The 12,109-nt window shown below is 44.4% G+C and overlaps 1 protein-coding gene across 7 annotated transcripts in view; it reads left to right on the plus strand.

Moving 5' to 3' along the window:
- Positions 1-12,109, plus strand: part of FAM53A (family with sequence similarity 53 member A) — a 111,128-nt gene that overhangs the window by 17,883 nt on the left and 81,136 nt on the right. For 5 of the 7 annotated variants that reach the window (XM_044062314.1, XM_044062317.1, XM_044062313.1 and 2 more), the window contains 2 exons: positions 6,490-6,544; positions 7,476-8,257. In XM_044062314.1, coding sequence (XP_043918249.1) covers positions 6,490-6,544; positions 7,476-8,257 — 837 coding nt within the window. The remainder of the gene's footprint in view (positions 1-6,489; positions 6,545-7,475; positions 8,258-12,109) is intronic. The other 2 variants (XM_044062319.1, XM_044062320.1) reach the window with 1 other exon arrangement.

The following is a 12,109-nucleotide window of genomic DNA, read 5'->3' on the forward strand; positions in this document are numbered from 1 at the left end:
TTTCTGAAACCTACAAAAGCTTTGAACTTCCCCAGTAGGGTGCCCTGGTGTCTGTGCCAGCGCCCTCCCCCGGCAGGGTGCCCTGGTGTCTGTGCCAGCGCCCTCCCCCGGCAGGGTGCCCTGGTGTCTGTGCCAGCGCCCTCCCCCGGCAGGGTGCCCTGGTGTCTGTGCCAGCGCCCTCCCCTGGCAGGGTGCCCTGGTGTCTGTGCCAGCGCCTCCCCTGGCAGGGTGCCCTGGTGTCTGTGCCAGCGCCCTCCCCCGGCAGGGTGCCCTGGTGTCTGTGCCAGCGCCCTCCCCCGGCAGGGTGCCCTGGTGTCTGTGCCAGCGCCCTCCCCCGGCAGGGTGCCCTGGTGTCTGTGCCAGCGCCCTCCCCCGGCAGGGTGCCCTGGTGTCTGTGCCAGCGCCCTCCCCCCGCAGGGTGCCCTGGTGTCTGTGCCAGCGCCCTCCCCCGGCAGGGTGCCCTGGTGTCTGTGCCAGCGCCCTCCCCCGGCAGGGTGCCCTGGTGTCTGTGCCAGCGCCCTCCCCCGGCAGGGTGCCCTGGTGTCTGTGCCAGCGCCCTCCCGGCAGGGTGCCCTGGTGTCTGTGCCAGCGCCCTCCCCCGGCAGGGTGCCCTGGTGTCTGTGCCAGCGCCCTCCCCCGGCAGGGTGCCCTGGTGTCTGTGCCAGCGCCCTCCCCCGGCAGGGTGCCCTGGTGTCTGTGCCAGCGCCCTCCCCCGGCAGGGTGCCCTGGTGTCTGTGCCAGCGCCTCCCCGGCAGGGTGCCCTGGTGTCTGTGCCAGCGCCCTCCCGGCAGGGTGCCCTGGTGTCTGTGCCAGCGCCCTCCCGGCAGGGTGCCCTGGTGTCTGTGCCAGCGCCCTCCCCCGGCAGGGTGCCCTGGTGTCTGTGCCAGCGCCCTCCCCCGGCAGGGTGCCCTGGTGTCTGTGCCAGCGCCCTCCCCCGGCAGGGTGCCCTGGTGTCTGTGCCAGCGCCCTCCCCCGGCAGGGTGCCCTGGTGTCTGTGCCAGCGCCCTCCCCCGGCAGGGTGCCCTGGTGTCTGTGCCAGCGCCCTCGGCAGGGTGCCCTGGTGTCTGTGCCAGCGCCTCCCGGCAGGGTGCCCTGGTGTCTGTGCCAGCGCCCTCCCCCGGCAGGGTGCCCTGGTGTCTGTGCCAGCGCCCTCCCCCGGCAGGGTGCCCTGGTGTCTGTGCCAGCGCCCTCCCCCGGCAGGGTGCCCTGGTGTCTGACTTTCAGTGTTGGAAAACTGTCAGAAGAGCACTGTGGTAAAGTAAAGGTGTGTGTGTGTGTGTGTGTGTGTGTGTGTGTGTGTGTGTGTGTGTGTAATTGTACTTAGGCTGCTTTTGTTGGCCATAAGTGTGTAGAAGTGATAAACATGGTAGTGCCTATTTGTAATTGCTGCAGTAGCCATGGCTGTACGAGTTTTATCCAGAATACAACAGCAGACTTGGGTTCCTACTACACATGGCCCAAGAGTACTCCTCTTGTGGGCTTCAGAGTATTTGCAGTCTAACGGTCCTGTTGCTGGGCAGAAAAGTTACCTTCGGGGGGGGGGGCACTTCACATTACACTTTTTTGTGAAATATGTTAAGATTTCTGAGAAACCATGTATTTTTAGAGGACTGGCTTGTCTGACAGGCTGTACCTTCTACTTTGTTCCCCAGTAATCAAGGGGCCTCAGTCCTCGCCACTGGCAACAGTGGGGGGCATTCACTGGGAGGATAGCAGGTACACGTACAGTATTTCCAGATGTAACTCTCTGCATCAAGTGCAATTTCCCTTAAGGGTACACAGAGACCACAGTCAGTCCGGGGTTGGTTTCTCCCTCTTCTCCAGATCCCCAATAAGATTCCCCACTGGCACAGCTAAAAAGAGTCCTTAGCCAGGGTTTCAAACCAAGTTCTCCCACACTTTCTGTCCAACTAGTGCTTAGTGTCCCTGCTCAAGTAGCTGGCGCACACACTGTTGGAGATTTTGTTACACACACACACACACACCCTAGGGAAGGCTGGTACAGGTTTCTTAACTATGCCCCCTTCTGCCCAGACTATCTGGTAGTTATCAGGATCCAGAGCAAGAAAAACTTGCAACACCAAAAAATGAGCCCAGCCAGGAACACAGCAACACAAACTCCACCACGGTGATCAAACTAATTTATTAAGTGCTTTCGTCAGATTGTAACAAGACTTCATCAGCATAGTATTATGTTGAAGTCTTTTGTTACAATCTGACAAAAGCGCTTAATAAATTTTGATCACTGTGGTGGAGTATCTGTGGTACTGTGTTCCTGGCTGGGCTCCTCTTTTGGTGTTGCAAGTATCTGGTAGCTATTACTGCCACCAGAACTCCTTGCCGGCTACTTTTTAACGCCCCTTAACAAAGGATGTCCAATTTTACTGTAATATTAATATGAATGCAAATGTTTGTTTTGACCAAGAGCAAGGCTGTTAGTAGTGGCCCATGAAATTTAATATGAAAGTACTCTTAAAACTTGATATTGATATCTACACATCGGCCACAATGAAAGGTTTAAATGTATTTAATAATAAGAAAATACTAAATGTATATTCAGTGACATCAGAGTTTTAAATTTACATTTGAAGGACAGGCTCGGGGAAAATAAAGAAAAACAATATCTAAGATTCTCTATATTCCTGACCTGAATCTTGAGAGTTACTGTTCCCTAGTAACTTACTTAATAAAGCAAGACAGATGATGTGGTGAATGTTCTTGTTGTCAGGGCCAAGACACAGTACAGAATGCTCAGTCTCGCTAAGACTTCTCAAATATCTAAAGTATTACTTCTGGCATAGCTTGCAGAATGACATTTCTTGTCATCTGACTTCTAGTTCTCATGCAAACCCCCATTGCTGGCAGTATTTAGCACCTACCCATAAAACTACACACAAGGGCTTTTGCTCAGATCTTTGGCAGGTGCTGAAAGTCCTAAAACAATTGCATAGCTCCACACTTCTAGAGTAGTAGTTGGCTCACCCCAAAGAAAATACAGGAATTTTCCTAGTACATACTTTTTGTCTCTGGCTGCATTGAAACCTGTGAGAGCATCTTTATGGCCTAGCCTATAAAATTTAATTTCAGATATTTTTGCTGGACTGAGGTTAACCCTCCAGTTTTCTCTGTTTAAACATGTACATTTTAAACCATTAAAATAGCGCATGTACACTTCTGTCTTTTCCAGTAAGGCACACTGTGGATACATTTCAAATGCAAGCACTTTTACAAGTACCTTTTCAACACAAACGTCTGTACAGATCTGTTTTGATGTATGCATGACATACAGTTGTAATACATTTGTAACGCAAACATCTTGTATAAATCAGTTTTGATATTCACACATGACATATATAATTATTTACTAAATTCCAGCTAGCTGTGCTGGCAGTATTCCTTTAGACACACACGGTACTTAGAATTGCCCCATAAAATAGAGTATTTGGTGGGGTTATTTGTATTGTGCTTGTAAACACTGCTGTAGGTGTGCTAACTTGGGTGGGGGGGGGGACATCGAATAGCACACCAATCTGACTTCTACCTTCCTGTGGACTCAAGGAAAAATGTGGCCCTTATTTATTTACTTCTGTATATAAAGTAAAAATTCTTTAAAGTGCTCTTATGGTTGTGCTGACTGTGTACAGCAACATCTGCCTCTCTCATGAGGTGGTTTGTATGAGTGCATTTACAGAAATTTCTGAACGTGTTTGCATTTAAATTTCATCTCTCATTTGAGTAAGGAGGTTGCTTTGGAGGGATAAGATATTGAAATCCATGTTTCCTTAACTTTATCTACCCCTGCATACAGATGCTTCAGACTTTGCATGTGTAGCTGTCTCTTTCTGGGTAAAAGTGCAAGGTCTGTGGACCACCTAAGACAGGCCAAAGCACATCAGTGTAAGCAATGTTGGCTGCTGTTCGCATTCTCAGTTTTCTGCATCTCTGGTCTCTGGGACCTCTATCACAGACCTCACCACAATGATGTCATACATAAACAGAGGAGTAACAATCTTACCCCTATTGTAGGCTGTCTGTAATAGCTTGGGAGGTGTGAATTCTGCACACTGTAACCCTTTAAGCCTTTTATATTCTGCCTGAGCATAACATTGTTGCAGGACCAGTAGGAACAGTCACAAATGGAAATTGAATGAGGGGCTCTTCAGGAATTTGTCATCGTTTGGGAACTCAAGAAGATGTATTTACCTCCTTTCAAAACAAGACAACTGCACATGTTCAGCTCCAGGATTCCTTGTAAAAAGGCCAGGAAAACGTGCAGTTTCATTTCCTTGAATGGGGTGTACTTCTGTGCATTTCCTCCCTTTCTGTTGATATTTAGGATCATTTTGAAGATTGGTATGACTTCCCAAGAATTGTGGTGCCACCTTCTTGCCCAGGTAACAATGGCTCTCATGGAATTGGCCAATGGCAATTGCCACAAGCTTACAGTGTTTGGAAGTTTGCTCTTCAGTCTGAAACAATTGCAACTGATTGCCTTATTCAATTTTGATGCCTTTTAGGCACTTCTGAGGACATGCAGCAGGTGTTAAAGGAGGGAAAGAAACTTGCTAATAGGAAATATGTTGGTGAATGGAAAATATTTGCTAGTTGATGCATTAAGAATGCGGGCCCATTCAGGGTTTCTGGACTACTGGGTTTGCAATATGTTCTCTTAATATTTCTCTGTCAAGGTTCATCTCTGGCATTTCAGCATGTCTACCCATGGATCCTTCCCTTTCATGTTATCTTGAAAGGGGTTTCCAAATGCATCTACCTAGAAAACAGATGATACTTTTCTAAGCAGAATGGTAAGACTCCATAAGTTTACCAACTCTTGAACCAGTTCATCAGGCTGAGTTGCACTTCATTGCTTGGAGATAGTTTTGCACTTCATTGCTTGGAGATAGTTTTACCCATGCTCTGACATCTGCAAGAACATCTATGCTATGCCAAGTTATTCCATCTGTCTTTTTTCCAGAAATTTAAAATACAGGGAGAGAGGATTATCCTTACTGCTGCATAGGCAGCTGTGTTATCTTGGCAGAACTAAACCTTTTGGGAAAGCTGAATAGCTGTTTATTTCCTGTGAAGGTCCAACCAGACTGTTTTTCAGGTGATTGTCCCTGGCCATTTCTTTTTGTTCCCACCATAATAAAACACTACCGGGCAGAGTCTAGGGAAAGGGATGGACTCAAGCCTTCTAGAGGCAGCTGCTTGGTCCTCTATACATACATTTACAAAGTATTACAAACTAGATTCCTTTTCAGGTCTAGAACAAGTTGCTCTTCGATCCTCATCTCCCCCCCCCCCCCCAGTACTGTATACTGTGGTATAATACCCATCCAGCTAACACTGCTACACCAGTGATAGGTTCATAGGTTCATACTAGGCTATCTGCCCAAGGGCATTTACAAGCCTAGCCCATCGTTTTGTGGCTTACGCCACCCCTTTAGTATGGGGAACTATACCCATTATTTTGCTGTGCCTCTGTCGAGCAGTGACACTGAGGTAATCCCTGGGGTATATCTGCGATCTCCCATCCATTGGTCAAGATTTCTCTTGAACAAGGCCAGCGAGGTGCTCTGCCTCACATGTACCGGGATTTTGTTCCACAGCATAGGGAGTCTTTGGGTGATGAATCTATTCCTCCAGCACGTCCTATTAATAGCCGTGTCGAGGATTAAGTCTCCGCCTTGTGGCTCTGATGGATCTAGATTTTTTGAGGTGAAGCATATTCATCAAATCTGGGTTTGACATGGCCTTGTATGTTAGGCAAAGGTCAGCGACTGAATAGAGCTGGAGTTCTTTCAGTCGGGCAGCATAGGACATATTTTTGAGACCCTTTATCCTTTTGGTGAGGAACTTTTGTGGCCTCTCCAGCTGCTGCAAGTGTCGGGTCAGATACATTCCGAATGGGGCATTGTACTCAATCATTGGTCTGATGAGTGATGAGTAAAGGGAGACTATGACCTCCCTTGATCTAGATGAGAATCCCTTCATGATAAGGTGGGCAATGTAGAAGGTCTTCCTAACTACTTTAGCTACATGGGTGTCGAATGACAGACTACGAGTGAACACACTACAGGTGTAAGTAAAACATTTGAGCATCTACTGTTGTGCATATATTTACTTACACAGCTGTACTTCTCATTTGTCATAGATCACTTGTACAAGTCTATCTTAAGAGCAGCCTGAGCTCTCCTTGATGGCTAGTAAAAAAAAAAAAAAAAAAAAAAAGTTTCTGGACCCCCCCCCCCCCAATTGAGCAAGATCATGTGCAGGCATTTCCTACCTAGCCTGTTTCAAAGATGTACTATTAAAGGTGATTTGCAGCACACTAACGTTTTGTGCAAGATCCAAAAAAATGTGTTTTTCATGCAAATTAAGCATACCCGTTTTGAAATGTTGCATAAAATAACTAGTATGTGCACGCCAACTTTTTTTTTTCATCAAAATCATGTGGTGATAAACTTTCTTTTTGGTTCATTTCAGCGCTCACCTGAGAAACTGAATAAAAGCAGTGGTCTGTTTTCTTACAACATTCATGGTAAGTTTTTATTAAAAAAAAAAAAAATGTGGGGTAAATCAGAATTTGAATTTTTATACAGGAGAAGCATGGGGGTAGTCATTTTGTCAATCAGGTATACAATGCATGATAAGTGAGGAATTGGGGAAGAAATGGTGAGGTATAGTGTTATCTTCCATCCATTTCACTTTGGAAGTGTGGATATGACACCCCCCCCCCCAACTGTTTGTACATCAGACAGTAGCCTCTCTAGGTGTACCAGAAGAGGTGTTATTTATTAACTGTAGAGAGATGGGCTGTATGATTATAGGTGTTCAATGAATTGGTAAATACTGAGTTTTCTGTTTAAACTAAATAGCCAAAGCTTGAATTGTGGAGAAATGGTTCCTCCTAGTTAGAGGTTAAACGTATATGCAAGTGGTTCAGTTTTTATTCGCTATTTTCTTGGTGAACTCTGCTTCATATGCCTAAGATCCATTTGTGTTGTGGTTTCACTGGAAGCGATTTCTGTGAAGTAAGGTTGCAGTGTACTCTGCTGTTTTAACATTTTAGGTGAACTGGTCCCAGGACCCTTTTCATGACCTGCTTCAGAGAGGCCAGATAATACAGCTCTACAACAGAGCAACTTGTATTCACTTTTTGATGGAAGCATCCTTGTTTCTACCTATTACTGCAGCCCAACTGTACATGTATTTTTACGTTTGTATATTTTATTTTTCACACCAGAAATGCAGACACACACATGTGAAGTCTTGGCTTGTCCTCTGAAAATCATCTTCAAACATAGTATGGTTATACAGAAAAGATTTTTATGATTTGGCAGTCGGATTTAGTAAGTTTGCTGCTGTATTTTAATAATAGCTGACTTAAAGCAGCAGTAAAATGATTTAGTAGTTTGGTTTTGCAGTCCTAACCCCCCTTTTTTTTTTTTTTCCCCTTTTTTGTTTAAAAGATAGCCAATGGGGAATGCTCAACAAGACTTGCCCACTCCGATCAGATCTAACCAAAAATATAGCTTTCCCTTTCATCTGTCCATTCAGAAAGGAGACTGTAGACAATATAGGATTACAGTGGCAACACCCAGATGTGGCAAACTCGTCTGTGGTATCAGAGTTGATCCGCGAACTAAACCTAAATGAGAACATCGGGCAGCCTCTAGCTCCACCTACTAAGCGACACTGCAGGTCATTGTCAGAGCCAGATGAACTGTCACGCTGTCGGTCACCTTGGAAGCCTAGCAGTTCTAAAGTTTGGACCCCTATATCAAAGAGACGATGCAACAGTGGTGGCAGTGCCACCTTGCAGCGATGCAATAGTCATGGCAGTGCCACACTGCATCGAACACAAAATGCACTTTCTCTGACCAGTGGCTTGTTTGCTGTTACTAACTCTAACACCTCACCAGTTCCAAGACCTTCATCTGCTAGTAGTGGCTTTGTGGACAGCAGTGAGGGCAGTACTACAAGTGGCCATTGGAATTTTGGAGGACCTTCTGACTTTAATCCAAGGCGTCGACTGTCCCTTTCCCAGGAGCATATCACTGATACAGGAAGTATTTTGCCTTCTGCAAACAGCACTCCCACCTCTACACCAGAGCTGAGCAGGCGACAGGGCCTGCTGCGTTGCCGTTCACAGCCTTGTGTGTTGAATGAAAGAAAAACTGGATTGAAACGTAGACGAGAAGATGATGTACGGTGGAGTCGTCCATCATTGGATTTTCTTAAAATGACAAGGGTGAGACTTGTTCCATTGATTTTAATGTTCTTGTTCTGTACTCTGCACTCCTTGGTGTTGATTAGCTGTAGCTGCAATGATGGGAATGTTTTGTTTGTATTAATCTTGATAAGGGGCATGTGAATAGTGATTTGCTGGCATGTGTAACTTCATTTTAATCGAAAAACTAGAATACATTATAGCAGGGTTTGTAATAGGATAAAAAAAAGAGGTGTGTGCATTATAGCACTCTACTGCAAGTAGTTGTACAGCACCAGAAATTTATATTCTTTTTGCATTATTTCTAGGATCTTGACCAGTCCCCCCCCCCCCCCCACACCCTTCACACACAGCTTGTTCTCCCAGGAACATTGGTACGTGTGCGGGCTTTCCTGGACTTTGAAAAATTGCACTTGTTGAAAAAGTGGATTACTGCAAATGAGCTATTATAGCCATTCTTCCATGGCAAAGAAATGTACTTGATTAAATTCTAGTCTTAACGTGCCACACCATTCTCGGGGGGGGGGGGGGGCATGTTCATGCTCAAACTCCCATGTCCCCTCACATTGACAGCCGTGGTGTTCAGAGATCACTAGTTGTGGCAGATGCATGTACACTACTGCAATTATGAGCACCCATGCATACATATTGCTACACTTACGGACCCCCCACCACACCAAAAACCCTCACTTACGCTGTAGCACTCTGCAATAAATCTACAGTTGTATAATTGCTGCCATTTCAGACATCTTTTTCCTGGAGGATGATTGGCATTGGCTGATCCATTACATTGGGCATGGGTCGTTTGGGGCATAGTCGGCCAACAAATCTAAGCTTAGCAAAAGTGTATCAAAAGAATGTAATCCATTTTAGTTGTAAACTGTACAGTTGTCCTCCTGTCCACAAGACTTCAGTTAAGAAGTTCTGTTAAAACACTGACTACACAGTTCGGTCTTTTGGCTTTTTTAATTTCTCCCAGGTTTTGGGTTTGGGATTTCTTGTACTGTGACAGGAAAGGACTCCATTCTTCAGTCAGGGTATGATTTTAAGTTAATTAGATTTAGTATTGCTTCCATCTGTGTGCCAACAGTGCTGTTCTCGGCACCTTCTATCTACACAGAATTGCCGCCATTCATATGGGGTTACATGTCTTGGTAGCATAAAGTATGATTTGTAAATCCTTTTGGTTTTGTCACTTCAACTACTTTTGGAACTGAACTGTGTGGTTATCATATTGCTGTTTTCTGCTTGTAAATCCTGGTAATTTAGTTTATTGCGTTATGAAAGTCATAACCACTGGATGTAGTAGTTACAATGGTCCCAAGTAGCGTTGATCCTGTGGATTTTTTTTTTCTTGCGTCTGTTTTGTGAATTGTTGGTATTGGCTGATCCCATATGAGATGAGCTTCATTTTCAATGCTTCGATTCATTTTTCCATTGCTACTTGTCTACTTTTTACAGTAGTATTTGCACAATCACCAGTTCAACACTATTGCCACATTTTGTGCCTTTCGGCATAGAGATCCTCCATCTGGCATTGAGATGTGCAATTATGTTTCCAGTTTTCTAATGGTCCTTTTTCTTTAAAGATTTTTTTTTTTAAATGAGAATATAATCCTAGCAATTCATGGTGGTGCAGCGGTAGCATTGTTGCCTCACGGCAAGAGGTTCTCCTGTTCGATTCTCGGCTCGAGTGCAGGGAGTGCCTTCTGTGAAGAGTCTGCATGTCCTCCCAGCGGTTGGATGGGTGTTCGAAAGATGTGTAAATGGGCATGCCTTAGTTGAAGGTTGGATGTCGAGCTGGCACCTCTGTGTTCGTGAAAAATCTACTGCCAGTCATTAGCGGACCGAAGTTCCGATGTTGCGACCCCTAACCGGGAAAAGCCGAAAGACAAAACCACATATAAATGAAAATAAATCATATATACACAGTTTCAGTTACAAACATTGTACATTACAAACCACACTGAAAAACTGTAGCTGCGAAAATTGTATCTCACTTATAACTTTCTCAGTTGAGCATTACATAGCTCATTCAAATCTGCCCTTTTTACACATTTACTCGTACCCTTTTCTGAAGATCCCAGTTCTAGTTGTTTTATTACTATCATCGCTACTTCTAGTAAAGTGGTTTAGACTTTGATATCCATTATCCATTTTCTAGCAATTGCTTTTGTGGTAGTTGTCCGAATTAAGACTTACGAACTATCATAGCTCAAAATCATTTCCGTAGTTAACCAGTTTGCTCATCCAGTATTGTTTTTTGGCACTTTCAGTTGCTGTCTGATTCCTGTCTACTTCTGGTTTAATTTCCATTTCTACTCCATTATGAAATGCTTCTGCTAAACCAGTCACACATGTCCTCTTACAATTCTGTTTATGGATAGACTTTCACTATGTTTGGATGTGATGAGGTCAGCAAAATGTATGCAGTCCTACAATTGCATATCTCTACATCTGGTTAGTTTCGAGGAGGCACTTGTACCTCCAGAATGAGGGTTGGTATAGTCTTTGTATGCACTGAGAAACATGAAGCATTTGTCTTGATGTCTTGTCCAAGTGATTTATATGTTTGGGGTCAGGCATACAAAGAGTAAATTTAATTTATAGCTTGGACTTTATTCCTACATTTCAAGGCAGTTTAGTCTTCTGTAGTATTCTTACCAAGTTTTGTTAAAGGTTTGTCAGTCTTATGTTTGCGACCAGCAGAGTAGTCTAGCTTCAGCAGAGTAGTCTAGCTTTTAATGTTTCCTGCAATGTCACAGGTTTGTATGTTAGGACTGCTTGAATACTTTGTACTTCTGTACTGTGCGATTCAGGCAGTTAAATGTCTCCCACCAAAGCCCTTCCTTTTAGAGGACAAGGGTTCTGAGGAGATTCACATTCCTTTCAACTGCAAAATAAAATTGCAATCTTACCTTAGGGTGCCTCTTAGTGTATCAATGTTAAAGTATTTGTTTGCTAAATTTAGCACTAGACAGTCTAATGGGCCTCCTGTCTACCTACAAAATTGCAGTATGTCCTCGTATATAAAAAGATTAGTACCGGTACCTGACCTCGGGTTGTTTCCACAGCAGAACAGAGCTCAGTGTGATGCCCTAGCCTACCCTTCCCCCAAAAAAGGTTTTCTTTAATGATTGAAGTCTCCTTAATGCACTGTGTGTCGTGTGTACTCGCTACTTACTACAGGACATTCCAGTACCAGTTTGTGTTTTAAAGGGTCAGCATAATATCAAAGTATACAATGTATACAATCTAAATGATGTTGAAAAGTGCATTAAATGAACTGGCCACCAACAGGGAGATCAGAATTATGAAGCCCGATAAGGGTGGGGTCATTATGTCTCAAATTGACTATATAGCAAAAATGCACAACATTCTAGATGACCACACCACATACCAGAGGGCTTCTAAAAGCAAAGTAAGTATTGCTTATCACAAAATTGACTTGTTTCTGTTGGATGCTTTACTTGAAGGGGCAATACAGGAAAGTGAGTTTAGATTTTTGACAGTGAATTACCCGGTCACACCCATTGTGTTTAGTATCCCTAATATCCATAAAAACTCAAATGACCTTCCATTTAGACCAGTTGTTGCCGCAAGAGGCTCTAAAACTGAGCCCCTTGTGGCATATGTGGATAGGAATACACAAGGGGTGTCTACTGGGAATGCCATATATTGAAAGATTCATGGCACTGTTTACAATGCTTATGTGACTTTGATAAGGATGATATGAATTTGACATTCTTTACAATAGATGTGATCAACCTCTTTTTCAACAATTCCCCATGGAGTGGAATATTTTAGAGAGCCTCCTGAAGAGTAAGCAGGTGGATGGGGTGAAGTTAAACATTGTGGTTGCCATAGTAAAAT

Source organism: Protopterus annectens, chromosome 2.part1 (genome assembly GCF_019279795.1).
Source record: "Protopterus annectens isolate FY-2018-M chromosome 2.part1, PAN1.0, whole genome shotgun sequence".
NCBI lineage: Eukaryota > Metazoa > Chordata > Ceratodontiformes > Protopteridae > Protopterus > Protopterus annectens.